General features: G+C 38.5%; 2 protein-coding genes across 3 annotated transcripts in view; one reads left to right on the forward strand and one right to left on the reverse strand.

Annotated features, from left to right (window-relative positions):
* The window catches only part of IFT74 (intraflagellar transport 74), a 97027-nt gene that overhangs the window by 317 nt on the left and 74667 nt on the right, over positions 1 to 22043 (forward strand). For both annotated transcript variants that reach the window (XM_054986815.1, XM_054986814.1), the window contains exons 2-8: positions 4666 to 4812; positions 6483 to 6618; positions 7069 to 7117; positions 8290 to 8388; positions 8611 to 8671; positions 9147 to 9206; positions 10508 to 10569. In XM_054986815.1, the coding sequence (XP_054842790.1) occupies positions 4693 to 4812; positions 6483 to 6618; positions 7069 to 7117; positions 8290 to 8388; positions 8611 to 8671; positions 9147 to 9206; positions 10508 to 10569 (587 nt within the window). In that variant the 5' untranslated portion in view covers positions 4666 to 4692. The remainder of the gene's footprint in view (positions 1 to 4665; positions 4813 to 6482; positions 6619 to 7068; positions 7118 to 8289; positions 8389 to 8610; positions 8672 to 9146; positions 9207 to 10507; positions 10570 to 22043) is intronic.
* Positions 10551 to 20458, reverse strand: LRRC19 (leucine rich repeat containing 19). The gene is made up of 5 exons (XM_054986816.1): positions 20364 to 20458; positions 17816 to 17896; positions 15344 to 15812; positions 12985 to 13164; positions 10551 to 11827 (listed from the first exon to the last, which is right to left on the reverse strand). Exons 1-5 carry the CDS (start codon positions 20394 to 20396, stop codon positions 11520 to 11522), a joined length of 1071 nt encoding a protein of 356 aa, XP_054842791.1. The 5' UTR covers positions 20397 to 20458; the 3' UTR covers positions 10551 to 11519.

Genomic DNA, 22043 nt, shown 5'->3' on the forward strand with positions numbered 1-22043 from the left:
CAAATCGATAGCCAGCGCCTCAGGGTGCCCATAGATCCAGAGGAGTTAGTCTGTAGTTGCAAAATAGTAGACTCCAGTAGCACGTTTAAGACCAGCCAACTTATTTGTAGCATAAGCTTTCCAAAACCACAGCTCTCTTCGTCAGATGCATGAAGCCCAGTTCTTGTTAGGGTTGGATGATACGAATGAATGTTGTACTCCTATGATATGGTTTTTACATGACAGAAGTGTAAATATTCGAAAGTTTTGTGCGTGCGTATAATATACTTGATTTATTTTGGTGATAAGACGCTATAAAGTTAACCAGTTTAAGTTTCTCATGCTGGGAGTTGATACGAACGAAAAGGGTGGAGTGAACATAAATATGAGTCTATTTGGCAGGGTCTATTTGGCAACAATAAAACATTAGGTCAGATATCTGGGATTTCTGTATTCAGGTACTATTGACAGCCTGGCTTTAGATAATTTAGAATCAGTCATTAAGAAAATAGAAGTGCATTTTTAAAAATTGACTATAACTAACACCTGTGGTTGGGGAAAATGTCTGTAATAAAAACACTACCCAAAATCCTATTTTTGTTTTTTTGCTGTATTCTTATTTGCTCCATGTTATAACAATGGTGTATTCCATCACAAGTCTTTCTCCTTGCCATGCAGGCAGGTAAAGGCCAGGAGTCCACCACCTACCACACTCCTGCTGTCTAGCCTCTATTACACTACTGAACGGGATTCAATCAGCCGTGAATAGATTTATCTGGTACTACAAATAGTGATGATTTCAAAATGGAATAGATAATTCAGTAGCACTGGAGTTATAGTGGATTTAGATCCTAAGAGTGAAAGATACTACTGTACATCTGTGCTGAAGGCAGTTACTTATTAGTTTAAGAATGATGTTACCAAAATTTACTGGGTCAAAGTGATTACTATTAGATACCCTGCTTTCTGTCCAGATATGGCAGGAGAAAGATAGGATGATTGTAGATTATTGTTAAGGCTATAATATTAACCGGTCATGTGGTTAATTCAAAGTATGGAACTTTCAGAACCCAAAAGAGCATAAAAATTCGTAATCTGCTTAATAGGTCATGTTGTCAAATTTCAGAAGCTAAGCAGGGTCAGTCTTGGTTAGTAATTGGATAGGAGACCTCCAAGGAAAAGACCAGAGTTGCAGGGGCAGGCTATGGTAAACCACCTCTGTTAGTGCCTTGTGATGAAAACCCCACCAGGGGTCACCATAAGTTATCGTCTATGACTCATCAAATGAGTGTTAATAAGACGTCATAAAAGATAGCTTTTATTGTATTATTTTCAGACATTAAACAGATGGCAGGCTGTGTTTCAGTATCTTTATTTGTACAGATCAGAGGTTTAAATACGATCTATACAACAACCAGAAAATATATTTTGAGTTTTAAATAAATTTGAACAGATCTCAGTCCAGTTATCTCAGTAAAAAGGACTTTAGCAGTTCAAAAACATAAAAGACTAGTTTATAAACTAAAATGGGGAACTGATTAACAGATATCTCTAAGAATCCATGGTTTATGATGCATAAAATATTCATAAAATTTTGTTTATTTACTTCATTTATGTGTGTATGTTGTGTGCAATCAAATTGTTTCTGACTTGTAATGACCCTATGAATGAATACCTGATTGCTCAAGCCGGGCATTTGTTGGCAGCGTGCTCTAGTTTGATTTAAAATTTTTAATCTTATTGTTTGGTTTTGTTTCTTTGGAGGGAGAGAGAAACTAACCTTTAGGAACATAATAGGTTGCTGGTGTTGTTTTCTCTTTTTTCTACTGGTATTGGCAGGAGAGTCTGTCAGGCAGGCAGCATTTATGAAAGAAAAGTTATCCAGTACAAATAGTCATTGTTTATTAACACAAATTAATTAGGCATATTAATTGTCAACTAAGTAGATATTTATATTAACAATACCATATTATATTTAGAATGGGGAAGAAGAGTGGATGCCCTTTTAAGGATAAATTTGTGCTGCCAAGCAAGTAAAGTAGAATAGAGGACTTTTTACCAGATAAACTTTCTTGTGCTGTGCCTGATACAAATAGATTCCAGAGCCTTTCGAATGATGGCCCTTTGTCAACTAGTAATGCTTCTATCTTATCACAGTAGTTAGCAGATATTGTTAAGGAAGTGTCAAATAAAAATGACCCTTTATTTCAGTTTCCCTCACCAGTTCTAGTCAATCAAGAACTGAAAGTCTAGATTTATTAGCAAAGCAGACAATGCTTATTGCAAAAACCTTGGAAACATTATGAGAAACTAGATTTTATAACACAATATTGTTTGAAGGAAATAAGTACTAGGAAAGATTTCTAAGATAATCTTATGAAGGAAACATCTACTGAGCTGAATACAAATATGAGAAGAACTCAAGTTTTAATAAACTAGCCTCAGGGAAATCAGAGGATCCTCTGTACTCGAAGTTCTGGGGTGCGTTTGGCTCTTATCTGCCTCGATAGTTTTTAACATTTTTCTCTATCACAGACATTTTATAAACTGGGCAACTAAGTGGCACGCAAGGAGACATTTGGTATATTTATTGCATCTATCTTATGTTGATTTTAAGAGGGTAGAACAGCTATATGGCCCCATTTATCATGATAAGTTTTATTTTTCTTCCTCGAGGATGCCTTCTTCTGTCCCAGCAGGATTATTTTAGGATATATTGTATGATTCCATTCTGATATTTTCAAGATCCTATAATGAAATTTTTAGTCCATTCGAACATGTTAGGCTAATAAGAATTTTCTTCTTTCTGTTTTTCAAACATCTAATGCACAGGAGGGAAGATGTTGAGATTTGAGGTTTCAAAATTATGTTTATACTCAAAACTCTAGTATAGGGAAGGGGAAGTGTAACGATTTACAGGATCAAAAGTTTTTCTATACAGTGTCAGAATTCTAACAGGGAGGCTATAGGGCTCTCTGAAGTAAATAATGGGAAAGAATGTCAAATTCCTGATTTAGTTGATGAATCTAATCAGGACACCATTTTGACAAGTAGAACCCAAAATTCAAACACTAATTTAGTGTTAGAACCTATTGAGTCTAATTTTTTTCCCTCTTTCTGTACTTCGACTGCAAATGAGCAAGACAATTTGATGAAGCGATGTCAGCTTTTTCAGCGAAAATTAGAGAAATTGCATCAAAGTTCCTCAGTCAATAATCCTTTGCTAGATGAAACTATAAATTGGTATTCTTCTTTTCCTCAATTGACTTCGAGTCCTCAATCTTTTGAGAATAATGACTTACAATATTCCCCCTTCATTTTAGCCTCACAACAACCCTGTGAGGTAAGTTAGCTGAGAGTATATTGCTGGCCGAAGGTCACTGGGCAAACTAGATGTTAGTCAAGTACTAATCAGTAATCATGACACCACAAACAGCCTAAATGTACAGGTGTTATTACACTCCTACTTTGTAGATTCATTTAGGTTGTTATTGTGCTGGTTATGTACTGCAATAAATATTTGGATTTGGATACTCTGACTAGATTAGTTAGAATAGCAACTACAGCATCCAATCTATGCTGGAGAGATTAAATAAACATCTTGGGACACTCTTCCATATACAGTCAGAATGCCCTAAAGTACTGGCAAGTCATACATAAGGTCTTCGCTGAGATTGCGAAGCAGAGAATTCCATGTGATCCAAGTTTCTGTTAGGATATATGCAAAATGAAGTAAAAACAGCATGACTATATACAGCATTGGACTACAGCAACCAGTATGTTATTGGTGCAATATTGGACACAAAAAGCTGTATGCAAGTGCTGGTTCATTATGCTTATGGATAAACCTGCTGTATATATTTATGGGAAAATAGATATACTGAAAATGTGTTTATTCAGATTTGGTAGTCATAGATTGTTTAATAGAGAAAGATTAAGCCTGAAGAAAAATTACACTTAGGGATTTTGATGTGTGCATTAAATGATGGGATATATTAATTTGATTAATAGTTTTGATTTGATAAAAGTTCTTATATATCTTAATACATGTACTATATAGGTCTTAAAAGGCCTTTCTGTGACCTCAGAACTCGTATCATCTTATTCAACTTCATTTGAGTTTGTATTTGTTCTGTTTACCATTTGTATTAAAAATTGGATAGTATTAAGGTATTACGTAATGTCATGTATGCAGTAATTTTTAAAAAGCAGATGGCAAAACAAAATGGTTTCAAAATTTCAGCTTCTGCCTTCTTCACTTAACAACTAGTTTCTAAATAAGCTATGCAATAAAACAAAAGCAGTTGAATCCAGCCCAGTCCTAGGTGTATACGTATCACATATTTCCCACCAGACACCTGTGCTTCTGCTATCCTTTTCAGTTCTCCTTTTCTCTAGAGTTAACTTTTATAGGCAATAATGGGATTGTTCTAAACATGTAGCACAGTCGTCAGAAAGAAATCCCACTGAGATCATTGAATCTTATTTTTTTAGTATTGAGGGTTGTAACTTTCATATGCACATAAACTTCAGAAGTCAGCTGATGCTTAAGTATAATTCAGATTAAAAATCTGAAGGGAATTCTAATGGTTTTCTTTAAAATAAAGGCTTTATTGGTATGTAGTGTGGTTCTCCCAAATATATATATATATATAAAGCTAATGTATAATATATGCTTATTTCTAGAAAAAAAATTAAGGGAAAGAAGAAAAAATGGCAAGTAATCACAAGCCTCCAACACCTCGTCCCTCTTCGAGAGCAAGAATGGGGCTGGTAACCAGACCTTCATCATCCTCATTACGGTCTCCTTCTGTAACCTTATTGGGTGGTGGGGTACGTTAAAACAAATAAACCTATATTGTACAAGGTTCAAATGTCTTTTCTGTACTGAGAGTGAAAATTGTAATTTTGGTCTTATGTTCTTTCATGGTTTCTTTCTATTCTGGTGTGATTTTTCTCAAACTATTTCTCTTTTGTGTCTGCACTAGGGGTGTGCAGGGCCAGGTCGCTTCGGGTAAAAAATTCGAGAATACCATAATTCTGAAGTGGCAAGCTGCTTCGGAATTACGGTATTTTACTCGCTTCGGTATGCTCCATAAATATTCGGGCTAACTGGAATGAAAATAGGAATGAAAGGTAATGGGTGAAAAGTAATGAAGCAACACCCCCACCCCCTGGGGCAACCCCTCCACCCCCCACCCGCTTACCTTGCACTGGAGGGAGGGGGAGGGGATCAGCTGAGCAGTGGCGTCACTCAGCGGCGGCGGCGCTCAGCAGCCGCAGCTGCAGTGACTCATAGCTTGGCGGCCACCGTGGCGGCGGTGTCACTCAGCAGTGGCGGCGCTCAGTGTGGCGGCTGCAGCGTTGTCAATCGGCGGCCACAGTGGTGGCCGCGTTGTTTGGCCGTGGTGTCGCTGGGCCACAGCATTGGCGGTGTTGTTTGGCTGCGGCCGCAGCAGCCTGTAGCCAGCCGGCTCATCTGCCGCCGCACCACCTCCTCCACTACTCCGCAGCCCCATGGGCAGCAGGGAGGGCCGGAGCCACCACAGACTGCAGGACCAAGGTAAGTGTGGGGGTGGGGGGCTGTTTTTGATGGTGTTTAAAAGGCTCCACTGCTGCTTGCAAGCAGCGGCGGGGCCCTTTAAACTAAGTTCCAAAGCTTTCCGAGGCATTCTGAATGCTTCGGAAAGCTTTGATTCGTGATTTCCGAATCTTTACAGATCGGGTTCAAACCGCACACCCCTAATCTGCACTGCAAGTTTCATATTGTTTATATCATGTCATTTACATGTGTGGAATTTTACAAATGAATATAATCAAGGTCCTGGATCCTGCTTTAAGAAGTTCATAGTCCAAATGCAGCATCTAAAAAACAATCTATTCATTCTCTGATTTTCTTCTTCCATTCTTTCCATCTCTCATTCTTTTCACTTTCTTATCATCTTAGATTGTAAGTCTCTCTCTCTCCTGGGCTTCAGAGTGTCTATAATATTTTCTTACATTGCATATAAAAATACATTCATATATTCTACCTGTGGTCACTTTTTTGTCATTGTTTTTCATCCCAAAGTATAATTCAAAATCCTCCATTTTCTTACTCAAATTCTTTCATTGATAGAAAGACCAAAGGTACAAATACCTTTTAAAAATGAGACAAGCAGTCTTGAGAAGGAGCAGTGTTCACCATAAAAATAGCAGGAGGGAGAGTGTTTAATCCTTTTCTAGTCCACTGCTTCTCTGCTCCTTATTGCAGTCTAGCCCTCACAGCCCCGGGTTCCCATGCCAAAGCTACTTTTTCTTTAAAACCCCCAAAATAGTCATTAGGATTATGCAGCATATTTGCATTTAATGTGTAGTCAGGCTGGAACCTGTCAGGCTGGAACCTGTCAGGCTGATAGGTTCCAGCCTGACCTATCATAGGTTACAGATTAGAATAAACAAGGTTGTTCAGAGTTGCTGCATTATTTCCCAAATAACTTTTTCTTCTCCAATATCTTTTTCAGATCCCTTCAGGCCCATCTAGAGCTGGTACACGTGGTGGATCTGTAGGTACTGGAGCAGTGTTCTCCTCACAGATTAAAGTTGCAGACCGTCCAGTGACTCAGCAAGGGCTAAGTGGAATGAAAACAGGAATGAAAGGTAATGAGTGAGAAGTAATGAAAGAAAGGCAGTGGCCAGTGTTACCTAGCCAGGTTGGGGCACCTGTACAGTTTCGCTTGTCCTGGCATCTGGCCTGCCCACCCATGGACCAGGATTTATATTGGCTGTCAGGAGTTGGCATTTGCTGCAGTGGAGGGGAAGAGGTTCAGGTGGGGGCTAAGCAAGCTGCGCTGCCCTTCAGCCTTCTGTGGTCCTTCGGGCCCCAGGGCTAACTCTTGGTCCACCCCTGTGCCCATTCCCTCCCAAGCTGGTGCAGGAGATTGTACCGCTGGTGCCATGGTGGGGCAATGGCAATGGTGCAGTGGCACTAGGACACTCTGCTGGTGTGTCTCAGTGTAGCAGCTGGTCAGCACCTTGAATGCTCCTCCCCCCTACATTGCACTATAAGTTGTCTAAAATAACACCCTGATATTTGTTCTTCTTTGTTAGGTCCACAGAGACAAGTTATGGATAAATCTTATTTCCTTGGAGTGCTTAGGTATGTGAAATATAATTTCTACTAGTATTTGTGACATCACCATGTAACCCATATGTGTCAAAAACGTGGCCTAGCGTCATTAAAGGGTTTGTCTTCTATGGTGTATACTGGGACTCAGTGCAGTTTCTTTTTATCATCTCCCTCCTGCTTTGCAGTCCTGGCAGGGGTGAGAAACACCCCTTAACTCTTTCCCACTGGCTCCTTTTTTTCTGTACTCAGCCCAGGCACTAAGGGCTGCCCCAGATGTCTCTTGCCCACCCCACCACACCTTCTCAACAGTTTCTCTATACTACATGCATGGAGCTAACTCTCTCTGAAGCTTCCTTTTTTCCTCTGCCATACCTAGCAATGTGACTGGTGATCAGCTGACCTCTTGGAAAGTGCTGTATTAACTAGATTTTTCTTTTTATTGATAAGTGGTTTGGTAACATAATTTTTGTATATAGGTCTTGGTACTGTAATAAAGATGATGATGATGATGATGATGACTAGAGGTTGCCTTTTGTCTCCAGCTGATGCACGCACAAACACACCATTCCTGCCATAAGTGCATCAGACTCAGATGAAAAATGTGTCTCCTCCCCCTCTGGTCATGTTTTTGGGCAGGAGAGGAGATTGCTAAAATTCCCTTAATTCCAGTTGGGATACTTTTACAAAAGTTTTTATTCTGGGAATACAGTGTAGAAAGAAATTTCTACTCCATTTCTTTTAAAATAAAATATAATGGTATTTGGAAAATGTACTTAGAGGGGAGGGACGAGGGTTGAACACCACACTATTCCAGTTTCTCTCCTCTAGCTCTGGTCCTTTCTGGACTGGGAGCCATACCTGGAATGTCCTCCTCAGCCTTCTCCCTAAAGCCTTTTAAAGGCCCTAGTGAGGCATGAGTAATGCCCAGGGGACAATCCCATGATCAGTCTCTCCCCCGGTGCTACCTTTCTCTGCTCCCAAGGTGGAGCTGCCGACAACTGATTGTCAGAAGGCTGGCTTTTAAAGGACTGACTGTCATTGATTTGCCGGCTCATATGTAGATCGTTGTTGTTGTTGTTATTTCTAATCCACTCTCCCTGCAAATGGGCTCAGAGCAGAATACAACATATATAAAATACATAAACATATTACTGCAGCAAGCAGTAAAGTATTGCACTAACATGACAACTGATTTTTTACAGAAGCAAAATAAATGAACTTACCCTGGAAATTAACAAGCTTCAGAAAGAAATTGACATGTATAACCAGGAGAATTCTGTCTTTTTAGCATATGAAAAACGGTAAGTCAGGTTGCATACATTCTCAGCACCCTTTTAAAAAAAAAATTGTCAATATTTATGCATCTTAAATGATAAATAAATCCATTTTATCTCCACTGAAGCCATTAGGCTCAAGCACACAAGTATCTTTGGGATGTAAATGGTAAAATCTGAAACTTGCTTTGATTGTGTTTTAATACATAGGAATTAGCATCTAATAATCTGTTTTCTGCTCTCGTTTAGGGCAGAGTCTGTAGCTGCTGAGATCAAAGAATTTCAAGGACAGCTAGCAGACTACAATATGGTATGTCATTGGTTTCCAGATTTACAGCACTTTTGTCCACCCATGCTCCAAGGAGCTCCAGGTGTTCTTTCCCCCACCCCATTATTCTCACAACAACTTTCGGTTAGGAAAATATCAACATAGGGAGCTTTGGCAGTGTGATAGTGACTGGCCCAAGTCATCCAGAGAGCTTTGTCAGTAATCATGGGTTTGAACCCATAATTCCTAGTCTCAACGTTGTAACTGCTACAGCATGTTGACTCTTTTTATTTGTGTTGACCATACTGGTTTTCACTGTGAATTGCAATTAAGTATATATTTCTGAAGCTTGTTTTCTATAAAACTCCTAAAAGTTGCTATAAAAACTAGATTTTACACATGCCGTTCATATTTGAAGATGAATGCTTGTAATAGTACTCTGTCTTGAATTGTTAGGTTCCTTTATGAGTCCAGAGACAACAATTAATAGTTTAAAAACCTCTTATGTTCATTTTAGCTTGTAGATATGCTCAACACCAACACTGACATGGAGGACGTCATGAGCGACTACAACCTAGTAAGTGTTAAAATTAGAACTTTAGTGCAGTGTTGAGTGAATTGACAGTTTATTGTTGGACTTTCCCCTACTGCTGTAGAATTGCCACATGACTTGTAGCAGTTCAGCATTAGATTACTACTGAATGTAACTCAACAATGAAATGTTTAATTTTTTTGCAGTTGTTGTTCAGGTTAATAAAGTAAATGTTTGCTTTCCAAGTAACTGTGAGTGTAAATTTAGCTTTCTGGATAAACACACAGCACTGTGTGTATTGAGGCCAGTACACACTTTTACTGCTGATCAAATGCCCTTCTCAAAGCAGTGTCCTGCATGCTCTTTTACTCAGTGTTAGAAAATATAGGAAAGCTACAACTTTTCTTCATAACATAGGATTACAACAGGAACAACGCTGTTTTCATTCCTACTGAAATAGCTGTACAGACATTAGAGAATGTCGTATTTACTACTAAACTGAATATTTGATCAATTTGAAATATATGCCAGTGCAGCAAGAAAGGGGATATGTTACTGCCCTGCTCCATCTAACACCATATTAGTGCCAAAGCAGGCTTTCAAACATCTGTATGATTCACAGTGCCATTATAAACATCTAACACCATATGAGTGCCAAAGCAGGCTTTCAAACATCTGCATGATTCACAGTGCCATTATAAACATAGTTACACCTTTCCAAGCCCATTGACTTCAATGCTTGTTAAATGGTGTAACTGTCTTTAGGAGTGTACTGACAGTAGCTCAGTCCAGTAGCTGTGACTCTGCATATGTCAGAATTTAGGGTCCAAAGGAAAGATAAACGTGTTTTAAATTATTAAATTATGCCAATAACAGATTGATGGCAGGGAACAGGGGGTTGTTCAGTGTCTCCCCTACCTCCCACTAAATAACATTTGGATGCTTACATTTTATTTAATAGAACTATGTACTTGAAACCACTGCTAATGCAGGAGCAGATAGTTGGATTGGCGCTTCAAGCCTGCAGCTCTTTATAGAGATTTGTTAATACATTCAGATAAGTAGTCCTGTTATTTGTGTCAGCCATCCAGTTATTCTGAATGCATGCTGGTAAAGATACATTAAAAGCTACCCTAAATCGTGATTTCTGTTAAATCTCATAAATATTTATAGGGCCAGGTGATTGTTCTTAAAGTTATTTTACAGCCCCATCTATGGTTCAGTGAAACTGAAGCTGGAAATTCAGAAAAATAGGGAGCTATAGAAAGAGCTGTTTTTTTCATATTTGTTATGGAAATGTGAAATATATTCTCACCAAGTTTCTGATCAGTTTGTCTTTTTAATAGTTGAAAGCACAAAATGACCGTGAAGCTCAGGGCATAGACATCATTTTCACAGAAAGACAAGCGTAAGTATATGAAATACCCCAAAAATTGAAAACTGAAAAATATGCAACTTCGTTGCTATCATAATCATAACAAAAGCAGTTGCTATGTACATTGTGATGCAACTTTTCTTTCAGTATTGCTATTCTGTTTAGGGTATCCCACTACCCTGATCCTAAACATTCTTCCTTGGAATTTAAAAGCCCTTTAGTTACTTATGGAATTTACATTCCAGGTAAATGTTTTGTAATTGTAACCTTAACAGGTGCTATAAAGCAGTTGGTAGTTTGCTATGCCCCTCTCTTGTGAAATGCTGTCAGCGAACATATTTTTTTCCACCATGAAGTAAATAGCAGAAGTCATAGCTTTGGACTTGGCCATATGGCTGCAGCCTGCAGTGTCTGCTACTGGTATGAGGCTGTAGTTTTCTTTCAGGACAAACCTAAAGAAAGTAATCATACACTCTGCAGAATTCTTCTTTTTAATTGTAGGGATACAGGTATTGCAATATTTAAAAAAAAGTTCCAGAAAATGCAGACAAATTTTAAACGTTACATTGAATATGTGTGTGGCAGCAATAATCAAAAGCCATTTAATATCAGTAAAAATTATCTTTAAAATATTTATGTATATCTTTATGTTCAAACACCAAAAGTTACTTTTTTGTTGCCTGCTACATTTTAAACTGGCAAACCTCATTAGTGACTTGTATAACTTTTCTTAATTATCACTGTATGCTGTTTTTCTTTCTGTTTTTAAACATGTAATCTGCATTTTCCTTTATTCAAAGAAAGGCTTGGGACTCCTTTAGCACAATGTACTATTTTTCCATGATAACTATAAAATTTAAATATATTTACTTTGATTCAATAAAAGTAACAAAAAGTTGTTTGTTAGCAGTATAGTTTATAAAAGTGCATATCCACAAGTCTGTGCTAATGTGTAAGGCAGATAGAGTCAGTATAGTAACTCTTCATGTATCAATATATTTATCTTCGATAAATCCATCCTCTTCTGGAACAAATGTATGAAATTGTTCAAATACCACTGTGGAGTCATTTTCATCAGTATCTAATGCTGGTGGGAAACCGCACATGTCTGTTGAAAAATTTTCTTCGAACATTTCAGGTTCATATTCATCCAGACGGCTATGATTGTAGCTAATCAAATGACGGTACCAAACTGGGAATTTGATGGCCATCATAATCAGCATTGTAGTAATGACAATAACTATAAGGACACCGATCAAAAATCTCCAGCTTTTGCCAATGGGTTGAAAACCTACATGGTTAAAAATAAAGAGAGTAACATTTTTAGTATTTATCAGGAGAAGATGCTTCACATGTTTTCTGTCAGGTTGTTTGTTTTCACAGGGATTCTCAAATACATTTTGGGTTGATTTACATAAGGAAGACTCCCTTTCCCTTCTCCTTCTCTCCACAACAAATACAATCTTTAGGTATGCAATCCTAAAACCACTTTCCTGGGAATAAACCCCATTGAGTAGACCAGAATAGGATTCTGAGAAGACTTGTTTTAGGATGGCACTGTAAGACATTTGCCTATTAACATTTGAAAAGCAAAATCCACATTTTGGCACTTGACTGGACGGATTTTAGTTATTCTGTGTCTCAAAACAGTTCTGAAGGAGTCTTTTGTGGAGAATTATAACTGGCTTGGTTGCATAATATTCACATAGTTACCAGTGCAAAATGATGACTGTCTGGGCTCATACTGAATGCAGTCCTGTCTAGTTCTACCTATTGTATTCCTTAGATAAGGATATGATTTCCATATCCTCCTTAATAAGAATTTGTTATTAAGGCCTTGAAAGAAGCTTCTAGTGTGGACCTTCCTTGAATCAGAGCAATTGAAGATACGTTGCATAAAAAGAGGTTCAAGAAAGCAATTTTTAGTTTTGAGCTATTAATAATAAGATCATTTCTGAAATCTAAACAGGTTTTTTGTAGTGTGTGTAATATATTGAAATGGTTTTCTCTATACAGTATTACATATTTTAAGAGGCTACAAAAATTGCACTGAAATATATATCAAGTTATATTCTTAAATATAATTAGGCATGCATCCTAAATATTCCAATTTGCATGAAAGTATTAAACAAAGTGGAATCCATACATCAATGCAAGCAAGGGCTTCATGTTCTCAGATGGTGAACAATGCTTAAAGTATCTAGGGTTGTGCATGTTCTTCTCTGAAAGAAGTTAGAGATTTTTTTTTAAGTAAAAAAGTTGTGGGATGTCTTTTAGCAGCTTTAAGGGGAAATGTGTGAAACTATATATTTGGATATATTTCAGTGTTTTAAATTCTGCATCAGTGAACTAAATGGCCCCCTGATTTTCTTCTAGACCTCTTCCACTGCTCTAAAATTCATAGCACCAAATATATGGGCGCTGTTCTTAACCAAAAGTGAAATATACCTGAATATGATTTTCCATCTGTATCATTATATGCAGGTGCAACAGTATCATTAACAGAAATGTGAAATTTGGTGATTGCTTCAGTCTCCCCTCGTTTATCACAGTTAAATATAAGTGCTGTTTTGATGGACTGTGTTTTTAAACTATCTGGAAAATTGCATGTGGTATTCTTTTCATTTTCTGTAAATATAAACAATAAAAAAGAATTGCAAAGTTTAGTTAACTGCTGTTGTACAAGAGTCACCTTAAACATATAAAATCATTATTTAATACTAAGTTTTTAAAATGTTCTTTTACCTCACATATATTCACTTTTATAATTACCACATTCAAATTACATTATTCAACTCTCCTTCTCATATTGAGAACAGTCTTTATAGAAAATTTTGTTTCCTTTCCCTCCCACCCAGCTACATCCAGATATTCTTTGTATATATGTTACCAGTTTCTAGATATATGAAGTATGCTTTTCATAGCCCTCTCTTTGACCTAGGTTAATTAAATAGTTCAGAACAAAATTTCTGTTTACTCTTGTCAGCTCTTTCATTAAGCTTCACTCTATTAAGGCTTCTGTTCATGACCATTATAGAAATAATCCATCAGATCGGTGAGCTAGAATACATCAGTTTAGTATAGTGGTTAAGAGCGCAGGACTCTAATCTGGAGAACCGGGTTTGATTCCCCACTCCTCCACTTGAAGCCAGCTGGGTGACCTTGGGTCAGTCACAGCTTCTAGGAGCTCTCTCAGCCCCACCTGCCATACATGGTGATAGTTGTGGGGATAATAACATACTTTGTAAACAACTCTGAGTGGGTGTTAAGTTGTCCTGAAGGGCGGTATATAAATCAAATATTATTATTATAGATTAGTGATTCTTAACTTTTAATGAGAACCAGTTTGGTGTAGTGGTTAAGAGTGGCAGGACTCTAATCTGGAGAATATTATATATTATATTATTACCACCCACCATCATCAAATGATCCCAAAGCCACAAGAACAAAAATTAGGACATAAATGCAGCACTCCACAGAAAGGTTATTTTATTTATATTAATATAGTTGGTGGTGGACTTACGGCGACCTCTGGCAGGGTTTTCATGGCAAGAGACTAACAGAGGAGGTTTGCCATTGCCTATCTCTGCAACCCTGGTCTTCATTGGAGGTCTCCTATCCAATTACTAACCAAGGCTGCCCCTGTTTAGTTTCTGACGAGATTGGGCTCACCTCGGCTACCCCATATTTACATATCTTTTAAAAATACCATTATTATTTGAACCCAATAGGCATTTTTGGAGAACCAGTTACTCTCTTGGTTGTTATTGAAGTGCCCTTTCTATTTTCTTTCTTAAATCTCATCTGGAATATGATTTTTTTTTTTTGCAAGATCCAAGTGTGGAGGAAGCATTCCTGTTTAGGTGCTGTTTGCCACTTTTTAAAGGGCCTGGGAGACAAATGTAGAATCTGGCATTTTATCCCCAGACGGCTTTGTAAAACAACTATCTTCCATTGGTCATGCAAGTGGAGGAAAAGGCTGTTTAAAATCTTCAGAACACCTCCTCCTAGATGTGAAGATTCCTCCCTAAGGTGCTGTATATTCTCAGTTAAGTATTAGTGAGCTTGATAGAAGTTCTGTAATAATAACAACAACAACATTCGATTTATATACTGTCCTTCAGGACAACTTAATGCTCACTCAGAGCGGTTTACGAAGTATGTTGTTATTATCCCCACAACAAACACCCTGTGAGGTGGGTGGGGCTGAGAGAGCTCCAGAGAGCTGTGACTAGCCCAAGATCACCCAGCTGGCTTCAAGCGGAAGAATAGGGAATAAAACCCGGTTCTCCAGATTAGAGTCCCGTGCTCTTAACCACTACACCAACCACTACACCAAACTGGCTCTCAGTTTGAAAATCAGTCCCATGTCACAGAAGATTGCTTATTCCATAAAAATATTTCAGAGCAGAAAGTCTGTGAACTTCACTTGTAATACTGTCTGGTATGTTTTATTGTGCTATCATTCCATTTAATATGAATTTTAGTTATGAGAGGATTGGACATTCTGAAGTTATCAATTCTGAGCACTTTTCTGATTGATGGTTTGGACATCTTTTATTAAATCTGTTGAACAGTATAACAGCTTTGGAACTTGGTCCTTTGAAATAGATTTTAATGTTTATTGGCTACCTTTTGTTCTCATTGCATCTTTTTGATATATTTAAATATAAATATTCATAGAATGTTTAGAATAGGATGGCTTGAAAAGCTGCTATGCAATTAACTCATTGCAACTATCACTAACTAGCCAGAATTTTGGAAGGAAAGAAAAACTATTAGGGCATAAGCATTTTGTTACACTTACCTACTATTAATTGTGTATTATTCAACCAACTCTGTAAACTAAGCAAGGCACATGAACAATTCCATGGATTTCCAGTTAGTGCAACTCTGGTCAAATTAAGTGATTCTTCAATATCAAAATATCCCAAGTTGTTATTTTGTAGATTCAAGATGTTCAAGTTCTTTAGAAATACAAATGTATTAGAATCTAAATGGGCAATTTTGTTGTTCTGCAGATACAAAGCTATGAGCTGATATAAGCCAGAAAATGCTGCTTGTTCAACTGTTTGGATGAAGTTATTACTGACATCCAGAATTTCTAGTTTTGAAAGACTACAAAAGCTGTAGTTATGTAGAACAAGAATAGCATTGTAGTTCAGGTATAGCTCTGTGATGTTAGGGTTCTTGAGCAGAATTTTTGTATTGTTCTCATTTAAAGTAAGGTTATTGTTACTAAGAGTAAGAACCGTTTGTGCCATTGCTGCAGACTTCTGTTAAAGGAAAAGACAAAAACTATTATGAATATAAATAAAAAGATATGGCTAATGTAAAAAAGATGATGGGGATAGAAATAGCATGCTAGATATCTTACTATATAAAAGGCTAAGCATATTCAAGACAACTCACTTCCCACCTGGTGCGCCACCAGAGGGCGCTGCTGTGGAGGGAAGCCCAGATGAGGCAGCCAGACCTCCAGAGAGCGCACCACAGTGGGAAACCCAGGCCAGGATCAGGCATGGAGCAGGCAGCAATGCTTGCCACCCGCCTTCACCAAGCTGAGATCAGGAGTGGAGCAGGTGGCAATTCCCGCCTGCCCTTCACCCAGCTAGGATCAGGAGAGGAGCAGGTGGCAATGTCTGCTCCTCCTTCACCCTGCCATCACCCTGGTGGGATCAGGAGTGGAGCAGAGCAGAGCAGGTGGCAATGCCCTGGATCAAGTTGCAGAGCAGGAGGAAATACCGCCCCCCCTTCACCCAGCTGGGATCAGAAGTGGAGAAGGTGACAGTGCCCACCCCTCTTCACACAGCTGGGATCAGGCGCAAAGCAGGAGGTAATGTCTGCCCCCACCTTCACCCTGGTGGGATCAGGAGTGGAGCAGCGCAGGTGGCAATGCCCGCCCTCTGCCTTCACCAAGCTGATATCAGGGATGGAGCAGGTGGCAATTCCCACCCCATTCACCCAGCCAGTATCAGCCACAGAGCAGGAGGAAATACCGCTCTGCCTCCCTTCACCCAGCCGGGATCAGATGAGAAGGTTACAATGCCCGCCCCCTTCACCCAGCCAGGATCAGGTGTGGAGCAGGTGGCAACGCCCCCCCCTTCACTCAGCCAGAATCAGGCACAGAGTAGGAGGCAATGCCCGTTCCTTCTTCGCCCAGCCAGGATCAGGAGCGGAGTAGGTGACAATGCCCACCCCTGCTTCACCCAGCCAGGCTCAGGTGCGGAGCTGGCAGCAAGGCCCAACCCTTTCACCCAGCTGGGATCAGGAGAGGAGCAGGTGGCAATGCCCACCCCTCCTTCCTTTGGCTGGGATCAGGTGCAGAGGAGGTGGCCATGCCCGCCCCCCTGCCTTCAGCTGGGATCAGTGACAGAGGCGGCGGGAATGCCCACTTGCCTGCCCTCCACTTTCTAGAGCCTGTGGTATTTCCCCCCACAACGGGCTTTGTTGCTAGTCAATAAATAAATGGCTTTTTCCCTTCAAAAAGCACTCTTTGGGAAAGTCGGTTTGTGAAAGTAGTTGGCCCTAAATGGATAGCTGTCTGTTACATTTCTATGCCATGTCCTACCAGGAGCTTAGGGCAGCATATGTGGTTCTGTTCTACATTTTACCTCATATCACCACTATGACAGGTTAGACTGAGAGAATGTCTGGCCCCACAGTTATGCTGAGCATGGGGTTTGAGCCAGGTCCTCTCAGTCCTAGTCTTAACAACTGCAATATATTGGTTCTCTATAGTTAGGACTAGAGGAGAATAGTCCCACTATTTTTAACTGAAGTGTCAGAACTTAAATGTCAAATGGAGCTAAAATATTTTCTCTCACAGAATATTGATCCTAGCAGTTTGAAACTCCTGAATCAATCAGGATCAAATGTTCCGATTTGGACACACAGGCCTCATACTAAAGAAATTTAAGAGCTTATTTAGTCCACCACCTTATAGTGCAATGCAGGATCATATATCAACCCACACAGTTGAAACCAACATCAAGGAACTGAAATGGACCTTCTTCCTGAAATTTAGGGGAAAGGTCCATGAAACAAGCAAATGATTAGAATTCTACTGGAAGGCTTGCTCAGGCACTGTACTTTATGAGCCTGCATTGTGGTTTAGATATTGGTGTACATTATACCAGGTTGTATTACATTCATGTCATATCGAGTGTGAAGAAATTACATTTTATAAATGTTATCACATGTTAGTAGGGAGTTTACAAGTGAGGCTTTTAGGTAAAGTAAATAAAGAATGATAATTAAATTTGGTTATAAAACTTACAGTTTCGCTGTTAGAATTGACTGAGTGCAGAAAGAGAACAGCAACCATTATTGAGGGCCAAGCAAGTTTCAAGTTCCAGATCTGTTAATTCAGGATATTAGATGCATGTTACCGCTGAAATATTATGAGATGCTAACATTCAATATGATAATCAATAGGATGCTGAAACTATATCTTACCCATGGTTTGTCCATGGCAAATGGTGGCACAAAAGATACCAGAATTGCTGTTGCCCACCTAAGACAGCAATCCTAAGCAGGTCTGCTAAGAGTCCTAAGTTTCACTCAATGGGGCTTACTCCCAGGAAAGTGTTCTTAGGATTGCAATGTAAGTCACTTTACTGGAGTCACAGAACTGAGTGGATTGTGAGAAATGTGTTGTTATTTATTCTTCCAAAGAGCTCAAGGCAGCACATATTGTCGTTTCCCCTACCCATGTCTTGTTTCCCCTGCCCATGTATCCCTACAACAATCCTGTGAGGAAGATTAGGCTGAAAATGACTGACCCAAGGTTAGCCACTAAGATTTGTGAATGTTCCCTCTTGTCTAAATCCAGTGCTTATTACCCAAAATTGCCACAAAATATCTACCTAACTTCTGTCAGTATACAGAAGACAATTTCACCTAATACTGTGATGCTTAAACCTACACAACCACCATCCATCAAGGTACCCAGAAGAATAAATCCAGGCTGAAATTTTTCAGTTGGCTACCAGTGTAACAAACCTAATTGTTACTTGCTTATGAGACTGAGTTTCAGATGAGAACCTGATGGAAAGGAAACCAACCTCAGATATCCTGTGCACATACGTATCTGGCATCTTTACACGGCAGTTCATAGTTATGGTTTAAATTACTGTATTAGTTTTGAGCATATAAATTTGCTTTTTTAAAAAAAATATATTGCAAAGTCTTAATACACTTCTTGATATTACTGATCTTTTGGGATACATGTAAAGGTTTTTTATTTTGGAGGAGATACGCCATCCATTTTGTTACACACATTATTGTGCCAAACAGGAAAGTTTTACTGAAAGATATCATATTGTGTCTTTCCAAGAAATCCAATAAATTTTTTGTGAAGTGAAATAAAGGTAGATTTTGTTTTTAAAGTAAGCTTCTTAAAGCACTCATGCTGCAGATAAACAATGTAGGTGAAACAGTACCAACTATTAAAATTAATGGATGGCAAATGAATTTATCCTTCATGGTTAGGGATTAAAAGTTTACTAATTCTCATGTTCGACAACTGTTTCCATTAAGGCTCATGTATAAATTGGTACTAATCACTGGTGCAGGACCAGGGGCTCTGTATAGGGTGAGCAACAGGGGTATTGCATCCTTCCTTGTATCATACTATATATGATTATTCCTCTGAAGGGCCTCACTGATTCTGCACAAGGAGTTACTTTATAACTCATTGCATAGTTTGTATCCAAACTTATGTCTTCCAAAGGCACAAACCCTTCACTTTAGAAAAAGTATATCTATTTTGTGTTGATAATTCACTGATTATTATACTATATGAAAAGTAACTACAACACATTCTCTTAAAGATATTGTTCATTTGCAAGTTAATTTTCACAATATCCAAGAGCAAGCCTTTCAACCTTGCTAAAAAACTTACTTCCTATCATTGAAATATAAAATGGTGCTGTTGATCAGGGTCACTTTTATTTATTGTTTATTAATCAGGCTTCTAGCCTGCCCTCCCCACAAGCGGGCTCAGAGCAGATTACAACAATTGTCAATACATTTAAAAAACATAATAAAACAGCATCAGAATTTATATAAAAATCACACTTCCCGGATGACAACGCACACAGCCCACCCCTGCAACTGCACACCGGGGGTGGGAGGAAGGGAGGAAACAGTCATTGCTGTCCACACTACAGCTTGGGTGGAGCCAAGATGATTATACAACCCACCCACCCACTCCCAAGAGACCAGTAGGGAAGCTCACTAAGATGTAATAAGACCGGCCTCAGCCATACGCCTGGCGGAACATCTCAGTTTTGCAGGCCTGCTGAAAGGATAAAAGAGCTTGACTGTACTATTATACAAGACCTGAACATATATCACTGCACTGCTAAGGTTTACTTAACTTCAGTAGCAGAAAACTTCATCAGTCTCACAAGGGTAAAGGGAAAAAAATATGGCAAAAAAATCATATTACAGGAACATTAGTCATAACAAAATTTAAAAACCAATTGCAGTAAACTATTTGTTAAAGTTGCTCTCAGTCTACTTATAATCCATGTTAATTTAAAAAGTATAGATTAATCATTGTTTTAAAGTGTTCTATTTCCAATTCAATGTTAGTTAAAAATAATAAAAAGTAACAGTTTGCTGGATTCAGCTGAAGGAAAATATGAACATTACTGTATTCCAAAGATCCAAATATGGCTGCTCACAATCATTCATGACCTTTCCAAGATTCATAAAAGTTTTAAAACCTGTATAGTGTTTGTCTATGACACTGGCTATGAAAAGGATCATTTATTACATGCATATAGATTGTTCTACCAGCACTTTACAAAATACCTTACCTTCTTAATTATTTTCTGGAACATCGTGTTCATGTTCGCATGTTTTCCTGTGGGTGAAGGAAGGAAGGAATGGTGCAAAGTAACTTTTGCTTGGCTTCAACCTTTGTACCCAATTAGCAGGCAGATAGTTTAAAATAAAACACTCAGGACACTTTTAGCAAAAGATTGACTAAGTTGAACTTTTTTTTATGTTCATGTACAACTTTATAGACCCTGTAGCCAATCAGAAATGGTTAGAACATGATTAGGCTACATGTTCGTGATGTGAAAGGAGGAAAGGAACAAGTAAAACAGCTGTAAAAAATTTTCAGTAGAAAGAGTTTTATTGGCTTCAGAATCAACAATAGTTTTTTGCTTGCTTAGGTGGGCTGTATTTGCCACAGGAAAAAGTATCAGTATTATGGGTGTATTTGTGTATATGCAAGCGCATACAAAATGCATGTTAAAAGTAACCATTTAAAAGCCTTCACACTCAAAATGCTGGGGGAGAGGGTTGTTAATCCTTAAGAGTCACTGGCATGGATTCAGCCATAGAATAAGGAACCATCCTCTAGCCTAAGGAGCCCGCCTCCTTCTTAATGGCTTCTTAAGCTAAGAGAAGGCTTCAAACTTTGCTCAGGGAAGTGTTAGGATAGCGATAGAAGCCACACAAATTAATGTGAACTGTTAAATTAAAACCAGGGAAACAGACTATTAAAGGTTACTGAAGTTCTGCTTTGGTTCTGGTTCAGGCTAGTAAAAGTTCAGTAACTAGCTTAGGTCTGGTTCACATGAGAGTTTCTCAGTGTCATTCACATTACAGTGCTAATTTGCAGATGCTATAGAGCAAACATCACTGTTTGTTGTCTTATAACTAGTTAAACGTTCCAAATATAAAGGCTTAGAAATTGGAAGGGAATACAAGGAAAATACCATTAATCTTGAATTATTATTTAATGTGTAAAGGTGTCACATGATGAAAATTATAAAAGTAATTTTTTTAAAGACGACTTTTTGTCACTCACGTTCTACCAACTCTATGTTGCCTTCTTTTCCTTCTAGTCAACGCTGCTTATTTACAGCTCGGACACAGGATAGTTGCCATAGTTTGTACTGCTGGCCCTGTAGGCCTACCATTCCCACCCTACTATGTTTTGAAGTGCTCTGCAGTACCGTCCTCTGACCCTCCTTCTGTCAAGCTACAGTTTTTCAGCCTTAAACCACCTCTAGTTCCCAGCCTTTAAACAAAGCCACATACAAAATCTTGGACAAAAATATGTATAAAATCCTTTTCAGAATGTTGGTTTATATGACTACTGTTTGAATTTACAATACAATTTTTAAGTATATCACTTACTCTCTTTTTAAAAGCATAATGACTTTTGTAGTCTCAGTCTTATTATTTGGTTCTGATTTGAGCTCAACCAGATTTTCCTCTGTGTGTGTGTGTGTGTGTGTGTGTGTGTGATTGATTGATTGATTGATTGATTGATTGATTGATTGATTGATTGATTGATTGATTGATTCCTGGATGCTGTCAGCTTGCTGTCAGTTTGATTCCTAGATTAACCATGCCATCTTAGACAGAGTTAAACCCTTCTAAGCTTATTGATTCCAGTTAATTTAAAAGAATGTTAACATGGCTCAGGATAGTGCTATAAGATGCTTTGGATTCATTCAACACATGCAGGCTCGCTATAT

Source organism: Eublepharis macularius, chromosome 8 (assembly GCF_028583425.1).
Source record: "Eublepharis macularius isolate TG4126 chromosome 8, MPM_Emac_v1.0, whole genome shotgun sequence".
In the NCBI taxonomy this organism is placed as follows: domain Eukaryota; kingdom Metazoa; phylum Chordata; class Lepidosauria; order Squamata; family Eublepharidae; genus Eublepharis; species Eublepharis macularius.

Coding starts and splice junctions, on each gene's coding strand:
- LRRC19 (XM_054986816.1), bottom strand. CDS start 20,396: ATGAACACGATGTTCCAGAAAATAATTAAGAAG. Junction 15,813..17,815: donor TCAATTCTAACAGCGAAACT/GTAAGTTTTATA, acceptor TTCCTTTAACAG/AAGTCTGCAGCAATGGCACA. Junction 11,828..12,984: donor AGATGGAAAATCATATTCAG/GTATATTTCACT, acceptor TTAACCATGTAG/GTTTTCAACCCATTGGCAAA.